Source organism: Desarmillaria tabescens (assembly GCF_030435595.1).
Source record: "Desarmillaria tabescens strain CCBAS 213 chromosome Unknown EV420scaffold_17, whole genome shotgun sequence".
In the NCBI taxonomy this organism is placed as follows: domain Eukaryota; kingdom Fungi; phylum Basidiomycota; class Agaricomycetes; order Agaricales; family Physalacriaceae; genus Desarmillaria; species Desarmillaria tabescens.
The window spans coordinates 330,374-346,389 of NW_026848316.1; the positions used below are offsets into that span (position 1 = coordinate 330,374).

Here is a 16,016-nt window from a genome sequence, read left to right on the forward strand (position 1 = left end):
GGTACTCGTAAAAACATCACCCCGGAGACCATGGTCCCCCTTGACGCTCCTACCGCCATTCCCACCGTCAAATGGGCAGATCTATGGTCAAAAGGAGGCACAGAGGGAAAAACATCTGTTTGCCAACGTTCCTGATACTGAGCCGGAGATTGTTGAGTGGTGGTATGAAGTAATGGGGAACGTCAAGTCGTCGAAGGAGGCGGGTGGGCATGTGGGGCAAGCTGCAGAGTGAGGACGGGGACGAGGAGGATGGCGGCGGGATGGCGTGGGTAAAGAAGCATCGGGAGGAACGAGAGCGGAAAGCGCGAGGAGCGCGAGGCGAAGGAGAAGGAGGCTAGCATATCATAATTTAGTTATACAGACATCATCACATCTCTCCCTGCTCATCGTACATCGTCTAGTACTGTATTATCTGCAACATAGTTTGGGTTTTCGTGGGTTCCTATGTTTCATCTGATTTTGCCCTGTAACAACGGTGATCATCGTTTACATACCGTTTTGGCCATGGGATCAGCCTGGCGGTACATAAGGACCCATATCTGAATGATGGGAGTGAGTTCATCCTCCAGACAGGCCACACTCTCTCTAAACTCTAAACTTTGATACATCTAGGGTGTAACACGATGTTTGGTGAATGCCTGAGCCTGAGATCTGAATACCAGGTAAGTGGAGTCCCCACCACCCTCCCTCACGAGCTTTGGCCACCTTGTCCTGTGTCGAAGCAGCCAATATTGTTTCTTGGGTAAATACCCCTTCCGCGCGGAATTCTCGGCGATCCTCACGAAGAGCACCTCAAGCGTGCTCGAACACGACACCGGTCAATACTTGTGTATTCAACAAGAATCTAGTATAAGTACACAACACGAGCTAGTCATCATCCAACGCTAAACACTGACATGGCAACTGAGTCTTGTGCAAGAAAACTCAACTGAAAACTCACCCGAAATTCTATAAAAGCCGCTGGGCCCTCATCTCTTTTCCCTAGTTTGGGTGAAGGAGACGGCATAAGGAACTGAAGACTCAGCAGGCCCTCATCATCAATCCGTAGCGACGTCTTTGTAGAGCTCTGCAGTGCTCTCAGCGTTCGAGAGATGTGAGCAAACCGATAACTAAAATTGTGATGTCAGAAAACGCATGGAGGTGTGCAGAGTGTTGGACCTGAAGCTGATGGTTTGTGCGCAATCAAAAGTTTCTAGGACGTCTCGGTCGTTCGGGTAGTCCATCTAAGTTTTCTGTCGTCATGCAAGAGAAATCTAGAGGATCAGGCCCACGTACTACTGAATGTTCCTGTAGCTTGGATACGAAGCATTGGCTTCAACCCTACCCGTGACTTGGCCTTCTGTCTTTGGGGATCTTCCCTCAGGGGATTCCAATAAACGTTAGTTTCTCGCATGAGGGATCCAATTCTGAGAGCGCGTCGCGTAGCCATTCTGACTAGTAGAAATGAAAAGATACACAAAGAACGAATGTAGCTTTGAGAATGTTTTTGAGAACCCTGGTTTGATAGTCAGTGATGATATTCACGGAGAGCCTGATCACACGTACCTATTTTCCAGATCAAATGGAAGTTCGAGGTGGGGTTCTGCATCGTATGTAGATATTCCTCACGTTATTGTCGGACCAGACGAGTTTTCGGCGCTGGCGGAGGACATACTTGAGACGTACAGTGGGAGAGAAAGCATAGCATACACGCACAGGAGCAGAGTCAAGGGTACCCAGCACCAGTGTATGACATCCCCGTTCTCTTTTCAGAGCCACCACCAAAGAACTGTTGTATCCTGCCCCGTCCCCCGTCGTTGTCGTTGTTGTCGCCATCATCACCGTCGTCGTTATCGCCGACCTTTTTACACCTTGTATGTCGGCCGCCTCCAGCGGTGTTGTAGTTAGTTCCGCCCGCGGTTCCGAATATGGTCGGACATTCTATAAGGGTGTTCAGAGGCACCTCAAAGGCGTTATTGTCTGTGTCTTCATCGTCTGCGCTATCCTGGGTGCTGCCTGGCGATCGGAATTGCACTCGTATTCATCGAAGACGTTGGAAAAGATATATGCCATTCCTAACTCTTCGTGTTAGCCCTGAAGAGGAGATACTCAGATGCACAAACCTAACAGAGTACGCGCTTCTTCAACCACTGTAATAAAGCCTCTCTTGGTGACGGTAATTGTAGCCCTCTAAAGATGGCTGAGAAAACCCCACATATATCACTCCTGTGGCGCCACTCACGTTGACTAAGTTGACGCCATAAAAGTGCTGCAGAGTACTGTACATCGTGGACGGAAGCCTTCAACACCTGACACTTCGACGGGTAAGGATGGTGGTCACTGTCTAATGGTCGAGACGTACAGGTAGCATAGTTTACGGTATGATATTTGCAGGACGATGTCACAAGAGACGCGTTATTTTGGCGTGTTAAATTTATTAGAGTACTATATATCCGGATAACACCAGGGCCGGCCTTGGCCTAACACCGTCTGCACGGTGACGGTGTTGTAAATGTAGTACGCGTTGTGCTGCGAAAAGATAGCCTGCCAGTCGCCGTTGGTAAGTGCCGCCGCTAGAGTTAGTTCCGCCGACGATTCTTCGGGCTTTGGTGGTTTAGACAGTTTTTCTGGAGTAGACGTGAAGGTCTCGGGTTTGTCTGGGTCTGGGGGAGGCGGGGTTGGCGAAGTCATGGTGGCAGATCAAGAAGAGGAGTTGACAAATTGGGAGGGTTCGACCCAAAGACTGAGCCTCTCGGTTGTTCGGGCCGGTACTTGACTTTCGTTCCAAAGCAAGATCGAAGCGTCCGAGGCTACACGGAAGAGGTGGTACCTTCTCTATCTTGCGTTGGTGGCAGCGTGCTTGATAGCTTATCCTTCCCCATCGCGTCTACCTATAGTGGTCAGCAAAACGCTGTCGCACTGCTCGCACCTCGGTCCACGCCCCGCTTCCGAGTTCCACACCCGCCTGTCTACCCTAGGCGAGACTCTCACTACTCTCAACGCCTCTGCATACATCGCTGAGCCTGGTGCAAGTGCACTCTACTACGCCAATGTCTCGACTTCGCACTGGCACCTCTCCGAGAGACCTCTGCTGCTTATCGTGGATGCTTCTGCGCGGGTGACGGTACTTACGCCCAAGTTCGAAGGCACGCGTGCAAGATTACTCCCTATCCCATCTGATGTGAAGTGGGTGGAATGGGCAGAGGATGAGGTTCCATATGGACAACTATCTGATATCGAAGGGACGGTATTTGTAGATGGGAATATTCGTCATTTCATCGTCGATGGCCTACGAACGGCGTTTCCAAAGGCTATAGTAAGCGTTGCTCCCACAGAGATCAGGCAGCTGCGAGAATACTGCAAGTCGGAGGGAGAGCTGGAGTTGCTCAAGTGTGCCAACGAAGCGTGCATGCTTTTCTCTCATGTATTGGAGATACTAATACACCCAAAGGCCACCCTTCTAGCTATTCGACAAACACACAAACAAATTCACATCAGCATGCGCGAGTCCGACGCCCATAACCTCATCGTACGCGCCCTCGCCAACGCCAGACTATAGAGGGTACGTCCTTCCTTCCTGCTTGCCTGTTCTTACGATACTGAGCTACTCTTCAGAGCAGGGACATCCACAATCAGCCTAATCTTTCCCTCAAAGGTCTGTTCTCTCCTCTGCGCAACCATGGTGCGGGTATTAAGCAACCCCGCAGGATCAAATATCCTGAGCGTCTGCCATGTTAACACAAGAATAGTATGGCATAGCGTCCAACATCAAATCTCGAGTCAATCGCCTCTCCGTCCTCGCAGCCATCAACAGTACCCAACAGCGTCTCAAGCTTTACAACCGAGACCCTCCCAACGGTCTCGTGCTCTTCGTCGGCACGATTCTAACAGGCGAAGGCAAGGAAAAGAACGTCTCGTTCGATTTTGAATATCACAAGCCTGTCAACACGTACCTCCCCCAATAAAATGAAAAAAGCATCCTGATCACTCGACCTCTATCCCAGTCCTTCTATTTCTGCAACAATAAATTCCACACCGAAGCCCTCTTGGAACTTCTCGAGTCCAATTCTCGGGTTGGATTCATCGACATGGATGGAAACGGTACCCTTTTCGAGACGCTCGCTAGAAACACTCGCAAGGTCATCCATAAATTCACCGTCGACCTTCCCAAGAAGCATGGTCGAGGTGGTCAGTCCGCGTTGCGTTTCTCCCGTCTCCATGATGACAAGAGACACAACTACGTGCGCAAGGTAGCGGAACTGGTGGTGCAGCATTTTATCATGAACGATAAAGTCAACGTCACGGGCCTCGTGTTGGCGGGAAGCGCGGATTTCAAGACGGAGCTCAGTCAGAGTGATATGTTCGATTTGAGGTTGGCGGCTAAGATTATTAAAGTTGTGGAGGTTAGTTATGGTGGGGAGAATGGGTTCAATCAGGTGGGATTGACGTGTTGTGGGGGGGATTGTGGTCTCTAATTATGGTTTTTTAGGCCATCGAACTCGCCGCAGAGTCTCTTGTGAACATCAAGTTTGTGCAGGAGAAATGGCTCATTCGAAAATACTTTGACGAAATTAGTCAGGGTATGGTACTGCTTTGGCATCGAAGACAAGCTCAAGGCTCTCGAACTTGGAGCCATCAGGACTGATCGTATCGGAGAACCTCAATATCACGCGTTACATCCTCTGTAATGCCGCTGGAGGTAAGCATCCCCCCCTTTATTTACCCCTCCTTTTCATCCACGAACCACCCCACAGAGGAAATTGGCATCTACCACAACAAAGAACATGACAAAGACCGCGCCAAATTCATTGACAAATCCACCGGTCTCGAAATGGAACAATCCAAAGAACCCCAAGTGCTCCTCGAGTGGTTCGCCAAAAAGTACAAAGAGTTTGATGCGAACCTCGAGTTTGTGACGAATCGCTCGCAGGAGGGGGCCAAGGGCTTTGGGGGGATTGGGAGGTTGTTGAGGTATAAGGTTAATTTTACGAATTTGGCGTCGGTTGATGATGAGTTTTATTCGGATGATGATGATATCCGACGGTTTTGCTGGCTCTTAGGAGCCCCGTCCGCACAGGGTACGATGGGTGGGGCGGGTGGTGGGAGGCTGGTACGACCAAGTTGGGAACGTGAAATCCCATTTTTGTCCTTCAGGGTGAGTACTCTGTGTTCTTGGTGCGATGCAGTGGTTGATGGATGGTTGTAGGGCAATGTTTGAAACACAAGCTGTGTAATTCATGTTGTACTCCGACAGATAAACGTATGATTTTGTATGAATATGATGAGATTGTGCTCTAGTGTAATCTTTGGTTTCGTGGTCCTAGCGTAGGGCATCTTCTGAAATAGAAAAACACTGCTGAATCTGTCTACTAGTATGATCACCGTGGCTTTAGTAGATTCTTAGGGTTACCGTTTCTCCCTAAGGCTCCATGCATTGTACGGGACGTCTCCATATCCTACGTGTTCCCTCGTGAGTTCAACAAAAAAGAGTGGAGCTCAGTGTCCAGTACTGAACATAACACTTGACGTTTACATAGTACATGCGCGTCATCAGGAGGAATGCCTAGTATTAAATGTTGCTATATACTAAGTAGTCTACTACCAAAAGCCCAGGCCTAGGCTTTTGGCTTACGATCCGAAAACAAGTCCTGAATCACTGCATTCCAAGGTAAGTCGGTATGAATGCCATATTTCTGTGAGGTCTTACGTACGTCCGTGTGATAACCGCTGGCTGTCTGCTAAACAAGCTCCCGCAGGTTTAACCCCGGTCGCATATAGAACGGATACAGAACGGATTGCGTGTATTTATACACGTGCTTATCGTCTCAGTGGTCGGTCAGTGAAAAATTCAAGCATAGACAAACTGGTGTGATTTACTCTAAGGACCTGCATTCGCGCTGTCAACAAGCAGTTCAATCCAAACAAACAGGAGTACCAACCTCAGCGTTATGACGGGTGTCGTCCATCACAAACTCAAATTCGGCACAGTCCACAGGAGAGACCAAGGCAGTTAAGGAGCTAGCCGCTCCCGGAGGGAGTGAGACGACGAATCGGCCGCGGGCATCACAAAGAATATCAAAGTACTGTATCATGGCATTTAGTTATGAGCATCAATAAGGATACCGTCGTGCTTACTACAATTCCGTCAGACGGAACAAACAAACAATTTTGGTCCTGCAAATGATCCCATGCACTCTGGTTGAAAATGAGTACATAAAATGATACAGACAGCTGTCACCTACGTCTACATCGTTAACCTGTTGATTCAGTTGTAAGAACGTGGAACAGCTGATCACCGATCTCGCTATACGCACCATTTTGTCGATCAAAGAACTGAGAGTATCGAAATCGATCGTCAACCATGACGGGATGACATCTACAAGCCGGCTCTTGATATCTGTATATTCTATAAATTGGTCATTCACTCCAAGCTCGAGGTAATTATTATATCACCAAGATCATACACCGAGAACAAGGCCCCCCGCTCATCAGAAGTTGAAACTCCGATAAGGTGAGGTAGGTTGGGATGCCTACAGAACAGCTATGTAACCAAAACGCGCAGAATCCTAATGCCACGTACATAACTTTCAAGTCCAACGTATTTGGCACTTCCCAGGTCTGGCAGCAGCTTAGCACCAACAGCTAAGAATGAGGACACAGGTTTCATACCGATTTCGCTTTGCAGCCTGTGAACACTTTGATGGTAACGATCTTTCCATGCATTTCTGCTCTTTGAACGCTAAACCCTGGACAACGAAAGAGCTCTTCACAGAGAGTGAGCTGACTTCTCCGCACGATCTACAGGTTTCATGAGCAGCGCTTTCAGTTTTTGTCAGGAAGGCTTAACTTACATCTACTAGTGGTTCTTCGGGCTTCGGAGCAGGTTCGGAGCGGTTAATAAGCAATAGTTCAATGATGTGCTGTAAAGACGTGGACATCTTTGCGCAGGTTTCTTCAAGCGAAAGTAACTTCTTTATCTAAAACAATGGGTAAAACGACATCCGAGTCAGGAGAGTCCTGTACTCCTTACTTGGAAAAGCGACAGAGTTCTGTTGACCCGTTTTTCGAGGCGTTGCAATTCATCGCTATATGATTTAGAATAGAGCGTTCGTTCAATCGACATCTTCTGTTCGTACTCTTCCACAGTGTTTTCGACGTCATGCAAATCCCTATTGGCACACCCAGATAAAATCAATGACTAAGTAAGGTAGAGAAGGACGTACGCTTCAAATTGTTGAATGCTAGCCAATAATGTAGGCGTGATTTCTACGTTCTGCAGATGCTCAGATAATGTGACATGTGCCTTCAAGCACAGATTTGCAATTTCACGGGCAGTTCCCGTATTCTGCTGGCTCTCATCCACCTTTTTCAAGATCGAAAGGACAATATCCGTTGCTGGTCCAAGGGCCGGTACCGGGATTAAACCAGCAGTCGCCTAGATAACCTCAGTAACAATAGTTACCTGCTGAAATCTAGTGACCACGTACCTTTAGACATTCCAGAGGCACTGTGAGAGTCTCAACGCCCTTCTTCTTGACAAAGGGAATGGGCCTTTTCGCTGCGTTCTTGACCAAGGTAAGGATCCTCGCCATCGACTCGCCGTTCGTGTATCCTGAAGAGATAGTGGTGGTTGTGGAATAAAATGCTGTATGTATCGAAAACAGCATGCCTTGGCTTTACGACATGTAATACAATCAAACACTGCCACGCGGTAACATTAAACTTGATACAAAGTGCACCCCTCCGACCTAGGGAAAGCCTCCTTACAGTGCCAGGTGTGAATTCCAACTGTACTCAAATACAAAAGAGAACTAACTTGAAGATACCAGTTCTGCGATGGGAGAGGCGAGGTCACGAGATTTACACAACGTAGTGTCGTTGAGCCCTTGCGATATTTTCTCTGTGGTTGCACCAGCTACCACGCCTGTTGCAGCATCGTGTAGAGTTGAGGCTTGGCGTTCCGTGGCACCTTGGCTCGTCGACGGCTATAATCCGTTGATCAATACGCAAAACGAGATCTTTTGAGAGACTCACCTCTGTAGAAGAGACGTGAACGTTTATCGGGGTTCTCTTCCTTTCGCTACCAATGAAATAGGACACAAACACCGCCGATACAAGATGATTCGGAGTGACATACTTCAAAGGTGTTGATTCTTCGACACCAACAGAAGATTTTCGAGGCCCTGGGCGCGCTAAACCATCTACGGCAACACCAGATCATGTTCGTGGAACTTGAGAGAGATCAGCAGAGGCGTTATCGGACTTGCCAGATCTCTCGGCACTGCGGATGGGATACGACAACCGGAAATCCAGGAGTTAGTCGGCGTTGAAAAAATCGACAGAGTCAAAGTCCTCCTGCTTGATGGGACTCGACAACATCATATATTTCTTCTGCAACAGACCTAAAATTCACATCCGAATGGGTTGCCACGTCTCCTGCAAAGGGCCCCTTTGCAACCTACGGCAAGTTTCCCTAAATTCCAGTTCAACGTTAACTCCAACTACATATACTCAGGAAGATACGAAAGAGAACTGACTTGAAGATACTAGGTGTGAACGAGTCCTGATTTCTATTCAGCCGTAGGTAAGGTCCTTGCTTATTGTCTATATATTGTTCGTACTGGTTGAAACATTCATGATTCCCTTGTAGGAAGTTAGGCACGTGAAAGCAACTATCTTGAAGAGCAAGCAAGCTATACCGAGCGCATGTAGAACGGGATATATTCATCCTAAGGCTTTCACGGCGATGAAGCGGGAGCAGCGAAGTCATGGTAGCGGAATCGTTGAGAAGGACTAAGTTGCGGCATGTCCCGGCGGGTACTCCTCGGTTGTTCGGGCCGGTACATGGGTTCTGAATCTGAAAGCAAGGTTGAGGCCAAGTTGAGGCATCGCCGCCGCCCCAGGCTAAACGAAGGAGATGGTATCTGCTCTGTCTTGTGTTGGTGGCGGCGTGCTTGATAGCTTATCCTTACCCATCGCGTCTACCTAAACCGACAAGCAAGTCGTCTTCTCACTGCTCGCACCTCGGCCCACCCCTTGCTTCCGAATTCCACACTCGCCTGTCTACTCTCGGCGAGACTCTCACTACTCTCAACGCCTCCATACATCACAGGGCCCCGTGCAAGCGCACTCTACTATGCCAATGTCTCGACCTCACACTAGCACCTCTCTGAGAGACCTCTACTGCTTATCGTGGATGCCTCTGCCCGGGTGACGGTTCTTACGCCCAAGTTCAAAGGCACGCGTGCAAGATTACTCCCTATCCCGTCTGATGTGAAGTGGGTGGAATGGGCAGAGGATGAGATTCCGTATGGACAACTATCTGATATCGAAGGGACGGTATTTGTAGATGGGAATATCCGTCATTTCACCGTCGATGGCCTACGAATAGTGTTCCCAAATGCTACAGTGAGCGCTGCTCCCCCAGAGATCAAGCAGTTGCGAGAACGCAAGTCAGAGGGAGAGCTAGAGTTGCTCAAGTGTGTCAACGAGGTGTGCGTGTTTTGATTACATGTACTAGATATACTAAACACGATCCTTCTAGCCATCCGACAAACACACAAACAAATGCACATCGGCATGCGAGAGTCCGACGCACGTAATCTCATCGCACGCGCCCTCGCCGACGCTGGACTAAAAGACGGTGGATGCCTTACCTTATTCGGAGGAACGCACCCACCCATTCCTGACTTGATCCATCTTACCCCGCCTAGAAAACGCCGCCCTCCCCTACGGAAGCGGCACAGATCGCCGTTTCCACCTCGACGAATTTGCCTTATTCGATTGCACCGCCTCTTTGCACGGCTACTGGAGCGACGTCACACGTACCCTCGCCCTCCCCGCCTCCACCATCCCCGATACCCATATCCAAATATGGAACTTTGCCCACTCTGCTCAACATATTGCCTTTGGGACTGCTCATGCAGGCGTAGTCGCCAAACGTGTCGACGAGGCTTCGAGGCTCTTCCTCGGTCTCGCGGGGTATGCAGAGTATTTTACGCATCGTCTTGGACACGGAATTGGCTTGGAGGTGCATGAGGATCCGTACTTGAATGGTGGAAGCGAGGTCATCCTCCAGACAGGGCATACTTTCTCCGACGAGCCAGGGGTGTATATCGAGGGCAAGATCGGCGTGCGCCTCGAAGATTGCTTTTACATTGCGCAAAATGGGAGTGCAGTGTACCTCACAGCCAGAGTGGGGGGACCTGCTTTGTCGCCTTGGAAGCCGTAGGGTAATATATCTAGCCCCAATCTTCAGCGCTGAATTCTCGACGTCCCTCAAGTCGAGTTCGCACCGAATCCAAGGCTAAACACAACCCCAACCATCGGTAATCCAAGTGCGGACGAAAAATTTATTATAATTAACTCACCTGAAATTCTACAGGGAAAGCCGTCGGGCTCTAGTCCCCTTTCCTTAGTTTGAGCAAAGGAGACGGCTTAGAAGACAATCTAGAGCATCATCTTTGTCTGGGTATACTCAGCTCTAGATACCTTCAACTTACCGACCGGAAAGGGAGGTTTCCGATATGTCAATGGCAACTTGAATGTCTCGCTTTTCACGAGGGGACCCAATTCTGGGAAGCCATCGTGGAACCATCATCCTGGCTAGTGGAAAAAAAAGGGGGGGGGGGCACAATGTTCTTGTTGCTCCAAAGCAGCTGCGGAGACAAAGGATGATGTAGTATTTATGGAGCCGGTACAAGACGAGGATGTTGGGAAGGCGGCATGATTTGCTTGTAAGCTTCGTACTATGCGATTTAACTTGAGTTACTGAACTGCTCCACAGATATATCTTTGACGTGAAAATTGTAATATGCACGCAACCCGAGCCATACGTACGAGTATGAAAGAACGAAGTTCCTCTTGTGGGTGCGATGTTGAGCGCTAATATGTTAGTGTGTAGGGGGAAGGGGCTGAAGAAGATTGAAGCTGTGAACTTGAAATGATACGCAGATATACAGTGTTTTTGTCGTCGCTCTGGAACTGCTCAGCAGACACATAACCCAAAAATGCCCATCGAGACTAGCAGATGCTCGGCGCTGTGCCTCAGTACCCAGTACTGGACATAACACTTAAAGTTTACATGGTACATGCGTGTTATCGGCAAGAATGTCCAGTATTGAAAGTTGTCATGTACTAAGTAGTCTACTACCAAAAGCCCAGGCCGAGGCTCTTTTGGCTTACATCCGAAAACAAGTCCTGAACAACTGTATTCCAAGGTAAGTCGGTATGAATGCCATACAACTGTGAGATCTTATGTACGTCTGTGTCGTAACCACTAGTGGTTTGCCAAACAAGCTCCCGCAGGTTTAGTCCCATTTCCAGCTGAAATAAATATTTGATAGATGTCGTGCCGTGCTCAGCATCTAAGTGGTGGGTCAGTGGACAAATTCAAGCATAGACAAAAACGATGTGATTTACTCTAATGACCTACATTCGCACTGTCAACAAGCAGTTCAAGCTAAGTAAATAGGGGTACCAACCTCAGTGTTATGGCGGGGGTCGCCATTCACAAACACAAATTCCGCAGTAGCGACCAAGGCAGTTGAGGAGCCGGCCGCTTCCGGACAGAGTGAGACGACGAATCGGCCGTGGGCATCACAAAGAATATCAATTATCTGTATCATGGCATTCAGTTATGAGTATCAATAAGAATACTGTCGTGCTGACTACAATTCCGTCAGACGGAACAAACAAACAATTTTGGACCTGCAAATGATCCCATGCACTCTGGTTGAAAATGAGTACATAAAAATGATACAGACAGCTGTCACCTACGTCTACATCATTAACCTGTTGATTCAGTTGTAAGAACGTGGAACAGCTGATCACCGATCTCGCTATACACACCATTTTGTCGATCAAAGAACTGAGAGTATCGAAATCGATCGTCAACCATGACGGGATGACATCTACAAGCCGGCTCTTGATATCTGTATATTCCATAAATTGGGCATTCACTCCAAGCAGGAGGTAATTATATCACCAAGATCATACACCGAGAACAAGGCCCCCCGCTCATCAGAAGTTGAAACTCCGATAAGGTGAGGTAGGTTGGGATGCCTACAGAACAGCTATGTAACCAAAACGTGCAGAATCTTAATGCCACGCACATAACCTTCAAGTCCAACGTATTTGACACTTCCCAGGTCTGGCAGCAGCTTAGCACCAACAGCTAAGAATGAGGACACAGGTTTCTTACCGATTTCGCTTTGCAGCCTGTGAACACTTTGATGGTAACGATCTTTCCATCCATTTCTGCTCTTTGAAGGCTATACCCTGGACGACGAACGATCTCTTCGCAGAGAGTGAGATGACTTCTCCGCACAATCTAAAGGTTTCATGAGCACCCTTTTCAGTTTTTGTCAGGAAGGCTTAACTTACATCTACCAGTGGTTCGGGCTTCGGAGAAAATTCGGAGCGATTCATAAGCACCACAGTATTATGTTCGATGTGCTGTAGGTATGTATAAATCTTTGTGCAGGTTTCTTCAAGCGAAAGTAGCTTTTTGATCTAAAGCAATCGGTAAAAGGACATCCGAATCAGGAGAGTCCTGTACTCCTTACTTGGAAAAGCGACAGAGTACTGTTAACCCGTTTTTCGAGGCGTTGCAATTCATCGCTATATGATTTAGAATAGAAGATCTGATCAATCGACATCTTCTGTTCGTACTCTTCGACAGTGTTTTCGACGTCATGCAAATCCCTATCAGCACACTCAGATAAAAGAAACGACTTAGTAAGGTAGAGAAGGACATACGCTTCAAACTGTCGAATATTGTCCAATAATGCAGGCGTGATTTCTACGCTTTGCAGATGCTCGGATAGAGTGACATGAGCCTTCAAGCACAGATTTGCGATTTCACGGGCGGTCCCCGTATTCTGCTGGTTCTGATCCACTTTTTCAAGATCGAAAGGACAATATCCGTTGCTGGTCCAAGGGCCGGTGCCGAGATTAACCCAGCAGCGGCCTAGATGACCATCAGCAACAACAATTACCTGCTGAATTCTAGCAACCACGTACCTTTAGACATTCCAGAGGCACTGTAAGAGTCTCAACACCCTTCTTCTTGACAAAGGGAATAGGCTTTTTCGCCGCCTTCTTGACTAAGGTAAAGATCTTCGCCATCGAATGGCCGTTTGTGTAACCTGAAGGGACGGTGGTGGTCGTGTAAAGAGATGCTGTGAATAACGAAAACAGCGCGCTTTGCTTTCCCACATGTTCGGCAGATGGACCGGTACATGTCTAAATACCCATCGTCACTGTTAGTGATTGATGAACAACACGTAACTAAGACGCATAACACTTGATTTTCCCTGCTCAAGCACTGTGTTCTTAGCAAAAAAGAAGAATTTTAGAGAAGCCTTCTGCTACCGACCTAAAATTTACATCAGAATAGATTGCCGCATCTCTTGCGAATTCCATATTGACCGAGCGGTGAGTGTGTGAAAGCGAAGAGGACGAACCCAGCGTTGTTAACCAGATACTAGAAACCATATTAGAATTTAGCATGGGATAGGCCAAGAGCACAAGAGGATGCACTTCGTAAGTGTGGACCAGAATCAATATTCAGTAGCGCAACCACTTTGTCGTCGTAAGTACATCGAGGTGTTCAACCACGAAGGCGCCAGAAGGACTCTTCATATTCCTGCTAAGTAATTCCAATTCCAACACAGACTTAAGAGACACACCCTGAAGATACCTTAAACCGAAGCGACTCCGATTTCATAGCTTTAGGGAAGAGGACGGCGCAGTACTTCTCGAGTATTAGATGCGAATGCACGGGATTCGCCCCTCAGACCGTCAGTGGAAACACCCCTACAATCCCAGTTGATCGTTCTATGTACACTCAAGAAAACACGAAAGAGAACTTACCCGAAGATGCTGGTTTAGTCCTGTGGGAGAGAGGGACGTTTTCTGCGTGGGGTGAGTAGGTGCATAGGGCGAGGTAATACTCGTCTTCTTTAACTTCGGCGAGTGTCGGCGCGACTAGTCTGTGTAGTGTGAAGGTATAATATCGGTGCGGTAGAGTGTGCTTGTACCGAGCTCGGCGATTTATGTGGAGACATTGAGGACAGTGAGGGTCTGGACGAGGGTCGAGGGACGGTCTATGCACTTTTCCGTGTGTCTTCAGCCAAAGGAGGAAATGGCTCGAACGCGAGGGGAGGCAGGGACAAATTGAAAGTGAAAGGAGAGCTGAAAACTTGAACTTGGAGTCTACATGAAATCAAGAGCCCAGGTCAGACGTCAAAGCGAAGATATCAGAAATTGTGCTGATAGGTTGAAGAAATGAGTGTGCGAATAAGTGGAAACAAAAAGGTGAAAGTAATCTCAAGCAGAATACGACAACATTCACACGACATTTGGTGAATACTTGAGCCTGAAGCCTAGAAAGGGCTGTGAAGCATCTCCACCGCACGGCGTCCCACCCGACAAGTATAGCGTCGTATTCATAAGAATGTAGTACAAGTATACAACACGAACTAGTCATCGTCCAATGCTAAACACTAACGTGACAATTGAGCTAAGGGCGAGAAAAGCTATCTGCAGACTCACACGAAATTCTATGAAGGCCGCTGGGCCCTCATCCCTTTTCCCTAGTTTGGGTGAAGGAGATGGCATAAGGAACTGAAGACTCAGCAGGCCCTCATCGTCAATACGTAGCGACGTCTTTGTAGAGCTCTGTAGAGCTCTCAGCGTCCGAGAGATGTGAGCGAACCGATAACTAAAATTTTGATGTCAGAAAACGCATGGAGGTGTGCAGAGCGTTGAACCTGAAGCTGATGGTTTGAGCGCAATCAAAAGTCTCTAGGACGTCTCTGTCGTTCGGGTAGTCCATCTAAGTTTTCTGTTGTCATGCAAGAGAAATCTAGAGGATTACGCACACGCACCTCGGTGCTACCGAACGTTCCTGTGGCCTGGATGCGAAGCATTGGCTTCAATCCTACCCGTGACTTGGCCTTCTGTCTTTGGGGATCTTCCCTCGGGGGAGGATTTCCAATAAACGTTAGTTTCTCGCATGAGGGATCCAATTCTGAGAGCGCGTCGCGTAGCCATTCTGACTAGTAGAAATGAAAAGATACACAAAGAACGAAATGGAGGACTGCTCACTTTGAGAATGATTTTGAGAACCCTGGTTTCAAGGTCAGTGATGACGTCCACGGAGTACTTTGTCTCACGTAACGTACATTTTTTCCAGATCAAATGGAAGTTCGAGGTGAGGTTCGGCATCGTATGTAGATATCTCGCACGTCGTTGTCGGACCGGTCGAGTCTTCAGCACTGGCGGGGGACGTACTTGAGACACAGAGGGGAGATAGCATAGCATACACGCACAGAAGCAGAGTCAAGGGGTATCCAGCACCAGCATACGACATTCGCATCCCCGTCCTCTTTTCAGAGCTACCGCCAAAGAATTGTTGTATCCTGCCCCGTCCCCCATCGTCATCGTCGTCGCGCTCATCACCATCGTCGTTGTCGTTAACCTTTTTCCATCTAGTATGTCGGCCGCCTCCGGGGGTGTTGTAGTTGGACCCGCCCGCGGTTCCGAATATGTTTAGACACTCGATAAGGGTGTTCAATGGTACTTCAAAGGCGGCATTGGCACCATCTTCGTCGTCTGCGCTATCCTGGGTATTGCTTGGAGATTCGGAATTATATTCGTATTCGTCAAAGACGTCGGAAAAGATATATGCGGTTCCTAATGCTTCGTGTTAGCCCTGAAGCAAGAGAGGGAGATGCTACAAACCCAACAGAGTCCGTGCTTCTTCTACCACTGCGATAAATCCTCTCTTGGTGACAGTAATCGTAGCCCTCTAAAGCACAAGCTGAGGATACTCCATATGTATCGCTCGTGTGTCGCCGCTCACGTTGACAAAATTGACGCCACGTAAAAGTGCAGCAAAGTACCGAACATCATGGACAGATGCTTTCAACACCTAGCACCTTGATAGGTAAGGATGGTGGTCGCTGTCTGACGGTCAAGACGTACAGGTAGCATAGTTTACGATATGATATGTGCAGTACGACGTCACAAGG

At 48.2% G+C, this 16,016-nt stretch overlaps 6 protein-coding genes across 6 annotated transcripts; 2 read left to right on the forward strand and 4 right to left on the reverse strand.

Moving 5' to 3' along the window:
* Positions 1-1,088: 1,088 nt before the first annotated feature.
* On the reverse strand, positions 1,089-2,387 carry EV420DRAFT_1542659 (Rad1/Rec1/Rad17). The gene is made up of 10 exons (XM_060473171.1): positions 2,342-2,387; positions 2,218-2,288; positions 2,103-2,167; positions 2,015-2,054; positions 1,723-1,991; positions 1,546-1,603; positions 1,465-1,495; positions 1,379-1,434; positions 1,276-1,358; positions 1,089-1,201 (listed from the first exon to the last, which is right to left on the reverse strand). Exons 1-10 carry the CDS (start codon positions 2,348-2,350, stop codon positions 1,110-1,112), a joined length of 774 nt encoding a protein of 257 aa, XP_060330775.1. The 5' UTR covers positions 2,351-2,387; the 3' UTR covers positions 1,089-1,109.
* Positions 2,388-3,478: 1,091 nt separating this feature from the next.
* EV420DRAFT_1620671 (uncharacterized protein) lies at positions 3,479-5,383 on the forward strand (the record flags this gene model as incomplete). Its single annotated transcript, XM_060475598.1, has 8 exons — positions 3,479-3,508; positions 3,584-3,634; positions 3,729-3,920; positions 3,984-4,415; positions 4,469-4,559; positions 4,619-4,678; positions 4,734-5,022; positions 5,353-5,383. The coding sequence occupies 8 exons, from the start codon at positions 3,479-3,481 to the stop codon at positions 5,381-5,383; spliced, it is 1,176 nt and encodes a 391-aa protein (XP_060330776.1).
* Positions 5,384-5,612: 229 nt separating this feature from the next.
* EV420DRAFT_1764161 (uncharacterized protein) lies at positions 5,613-8,139 on the reverse strand. Its single transcript, XM_060480770.1, has 14 exons — positions 8,014-8,139; positions 7,796-7,964; positions 7,467-7,741; positions 7,203-7,414; positions 7,010-7,148; positions 6,831-6,956; positions 6,649-6,777; positions 6,560-6,597; positions 6,433-6,509; positions 6,294-6,376; positions 6,222-6,236; positions 6,115-6,174; positions 5,919-6,062; positions 5,613-5,865 (listed from the first exon to the last, which is right to left on the reverse strand). The coding sequence occupies exons 3-14, from the start codon at positions 7,644-7,646 to the stop codon at positions 5,797-5,799; spliced, it is 1,272 nt and encodes a 423-aa protein (XP_060330777.1). The 5' UTR covers positions 7,647-7,741; positions 7,796-7,964; positions 8,014-8,139; the 3' UTR covers positions 5,613-5,796.
* Positions 8,140-8,198: 59 nt separating this feature from the next.
* EV420DRAFT_1642848 (peptidase M24, structural domain-containing protein) lies at positions 8,199-10,210 on the forward strand (the record flags this gene model as incomplete). Its single annotated transcript, XM_060477420.1, has 4 exons — positions 8,199-8,294; positions 9,142-9,460; positions 9,524-9,622; positions 9,693-10,210. The coding sequence occupies 4 exons, from the start codon at positions 8,199-8,201 to the stop codon at positions 10,208-10,210; spliced, it is 1,032 nt and encodes a 343-aa protein (XP_060330778.1).
* A 1,287-nt stretch (positions 10,211-11,497) lies between these two features.
* Positions 11,498-12,535, reverse strand: EV420DRAFT_360216 (uncharacterized protein). The gene is made up of 7 exons (XM_060481843.1): positions 12,364-12,535; positions 12,182-12,310; positions 12,093-12,130; positions 11,966-12,042; positions 11,830-11,912; positions 11,758-11,772; positions 11,498-11,709 (listed from the first exon to the last, which is right to left on the reverse strand). Exons 1-7 carry the CDS (start codon positions 12,406-12,408, stop codon positions 11,590-11,592), a joined length of 507 nt encoding a protein of 168 aa, XP_060330779.1. The 5' UTR covers positions 12,409-12,535; the 3' UTR covers positions 11,498-11,589.
* A 1,927-nt stretch (positions 12,536-14,462) lies between these two features.
* Positions 14,463-15,978, reverse strand: EV420DRAFT_1620672 (Rad1/Rec1/Rad17; the record flags this gene model as incomplete). Its single annotated transcript, XM_060475599.1, has 10 exons — positions 14,463-14,486; positions 14,536-14,704; positions 14,754-14,818; positions 14,871-15,041; positions 15,091-15,112; positions 15,168-15,260; positions 15,315-15,684; positions 15,727-15,793; positions 15,848-15,906; positions 15,957-15,978. 10 exons carry the CDS (start codon positions 15,976-15,978, stop codon positions 14,463-14,465), a joined length of 1,062 nt encoding a protein of 353 aa, XP_060330780.1.
* Positions 15,979-16,016: the final 38 nt, after the last annotated feature.

Excerpts from the sequence above, each read along its gene's own strand:
- EV420DRAFT_1542659 (XM_060473171.1), bottom strand. Across the intron at positions 1,435-1,464 it reads ACATTCTCAAAGCTACATTC|TCAGAATGGCTACGCGACGC; the intron begins GTTCTTTGTGTA and ends CATTTCTACTAG. Across the intron at positions 1,202-1,275 it reads AGCTACAGGAACATTCAGTA|ACGTCCTAGAAACTTTTGAT; the intron begins GTACGTGGGCCT and ends CGAACGACCGAG.
- EV420DRAFT_1764161 (XM_060480770.1), bottom strand. The coding sequence starts at position 7,646 with ATGCTGTTTTCGATACATACAGCATTTTATTCCACAACCACCACTATC. Across the intron at positions 6,957-7,009 it reads GAACTCTGTCGCTTTTCCAA|ATAAAGAAGTTACTTTCGCT; the intron begins GTAAGGAGTACA and ends CCATTGTTTTAG. Across the intron at positions 6,598-6,648 it reads CAGGCTGCAAAGCGAAATCG|ACCTGGGAAGTGCCAAATAC; the intron begins GTATGAAACCTG and ends AGCTGCTGCCAG.
- EV420DRAFT_360216 (XM_060481843.1), bottom strand. The coding sequence starts at position 12,408 with ATGAATCGCTCCGAATTTTCTCCGAAGCCCGAACCACTGGTAGAT. Across the intron at positions 12,131-12,181 it reads CAGGCTGCAAAGCGAAATCG|ACCTGGGAAGTGTCAAATAC; the intron begins GTAAGAAACCTG and ends AGCTGCTGCCAG. Across the intron at positions 11,913-11,965 it reads GTTCTCGGTGTATGATCTTG|ATATCAAGAGCCGGCTTGTA; the intron begins GTGATATAATTA and ends TGGAATATACAG.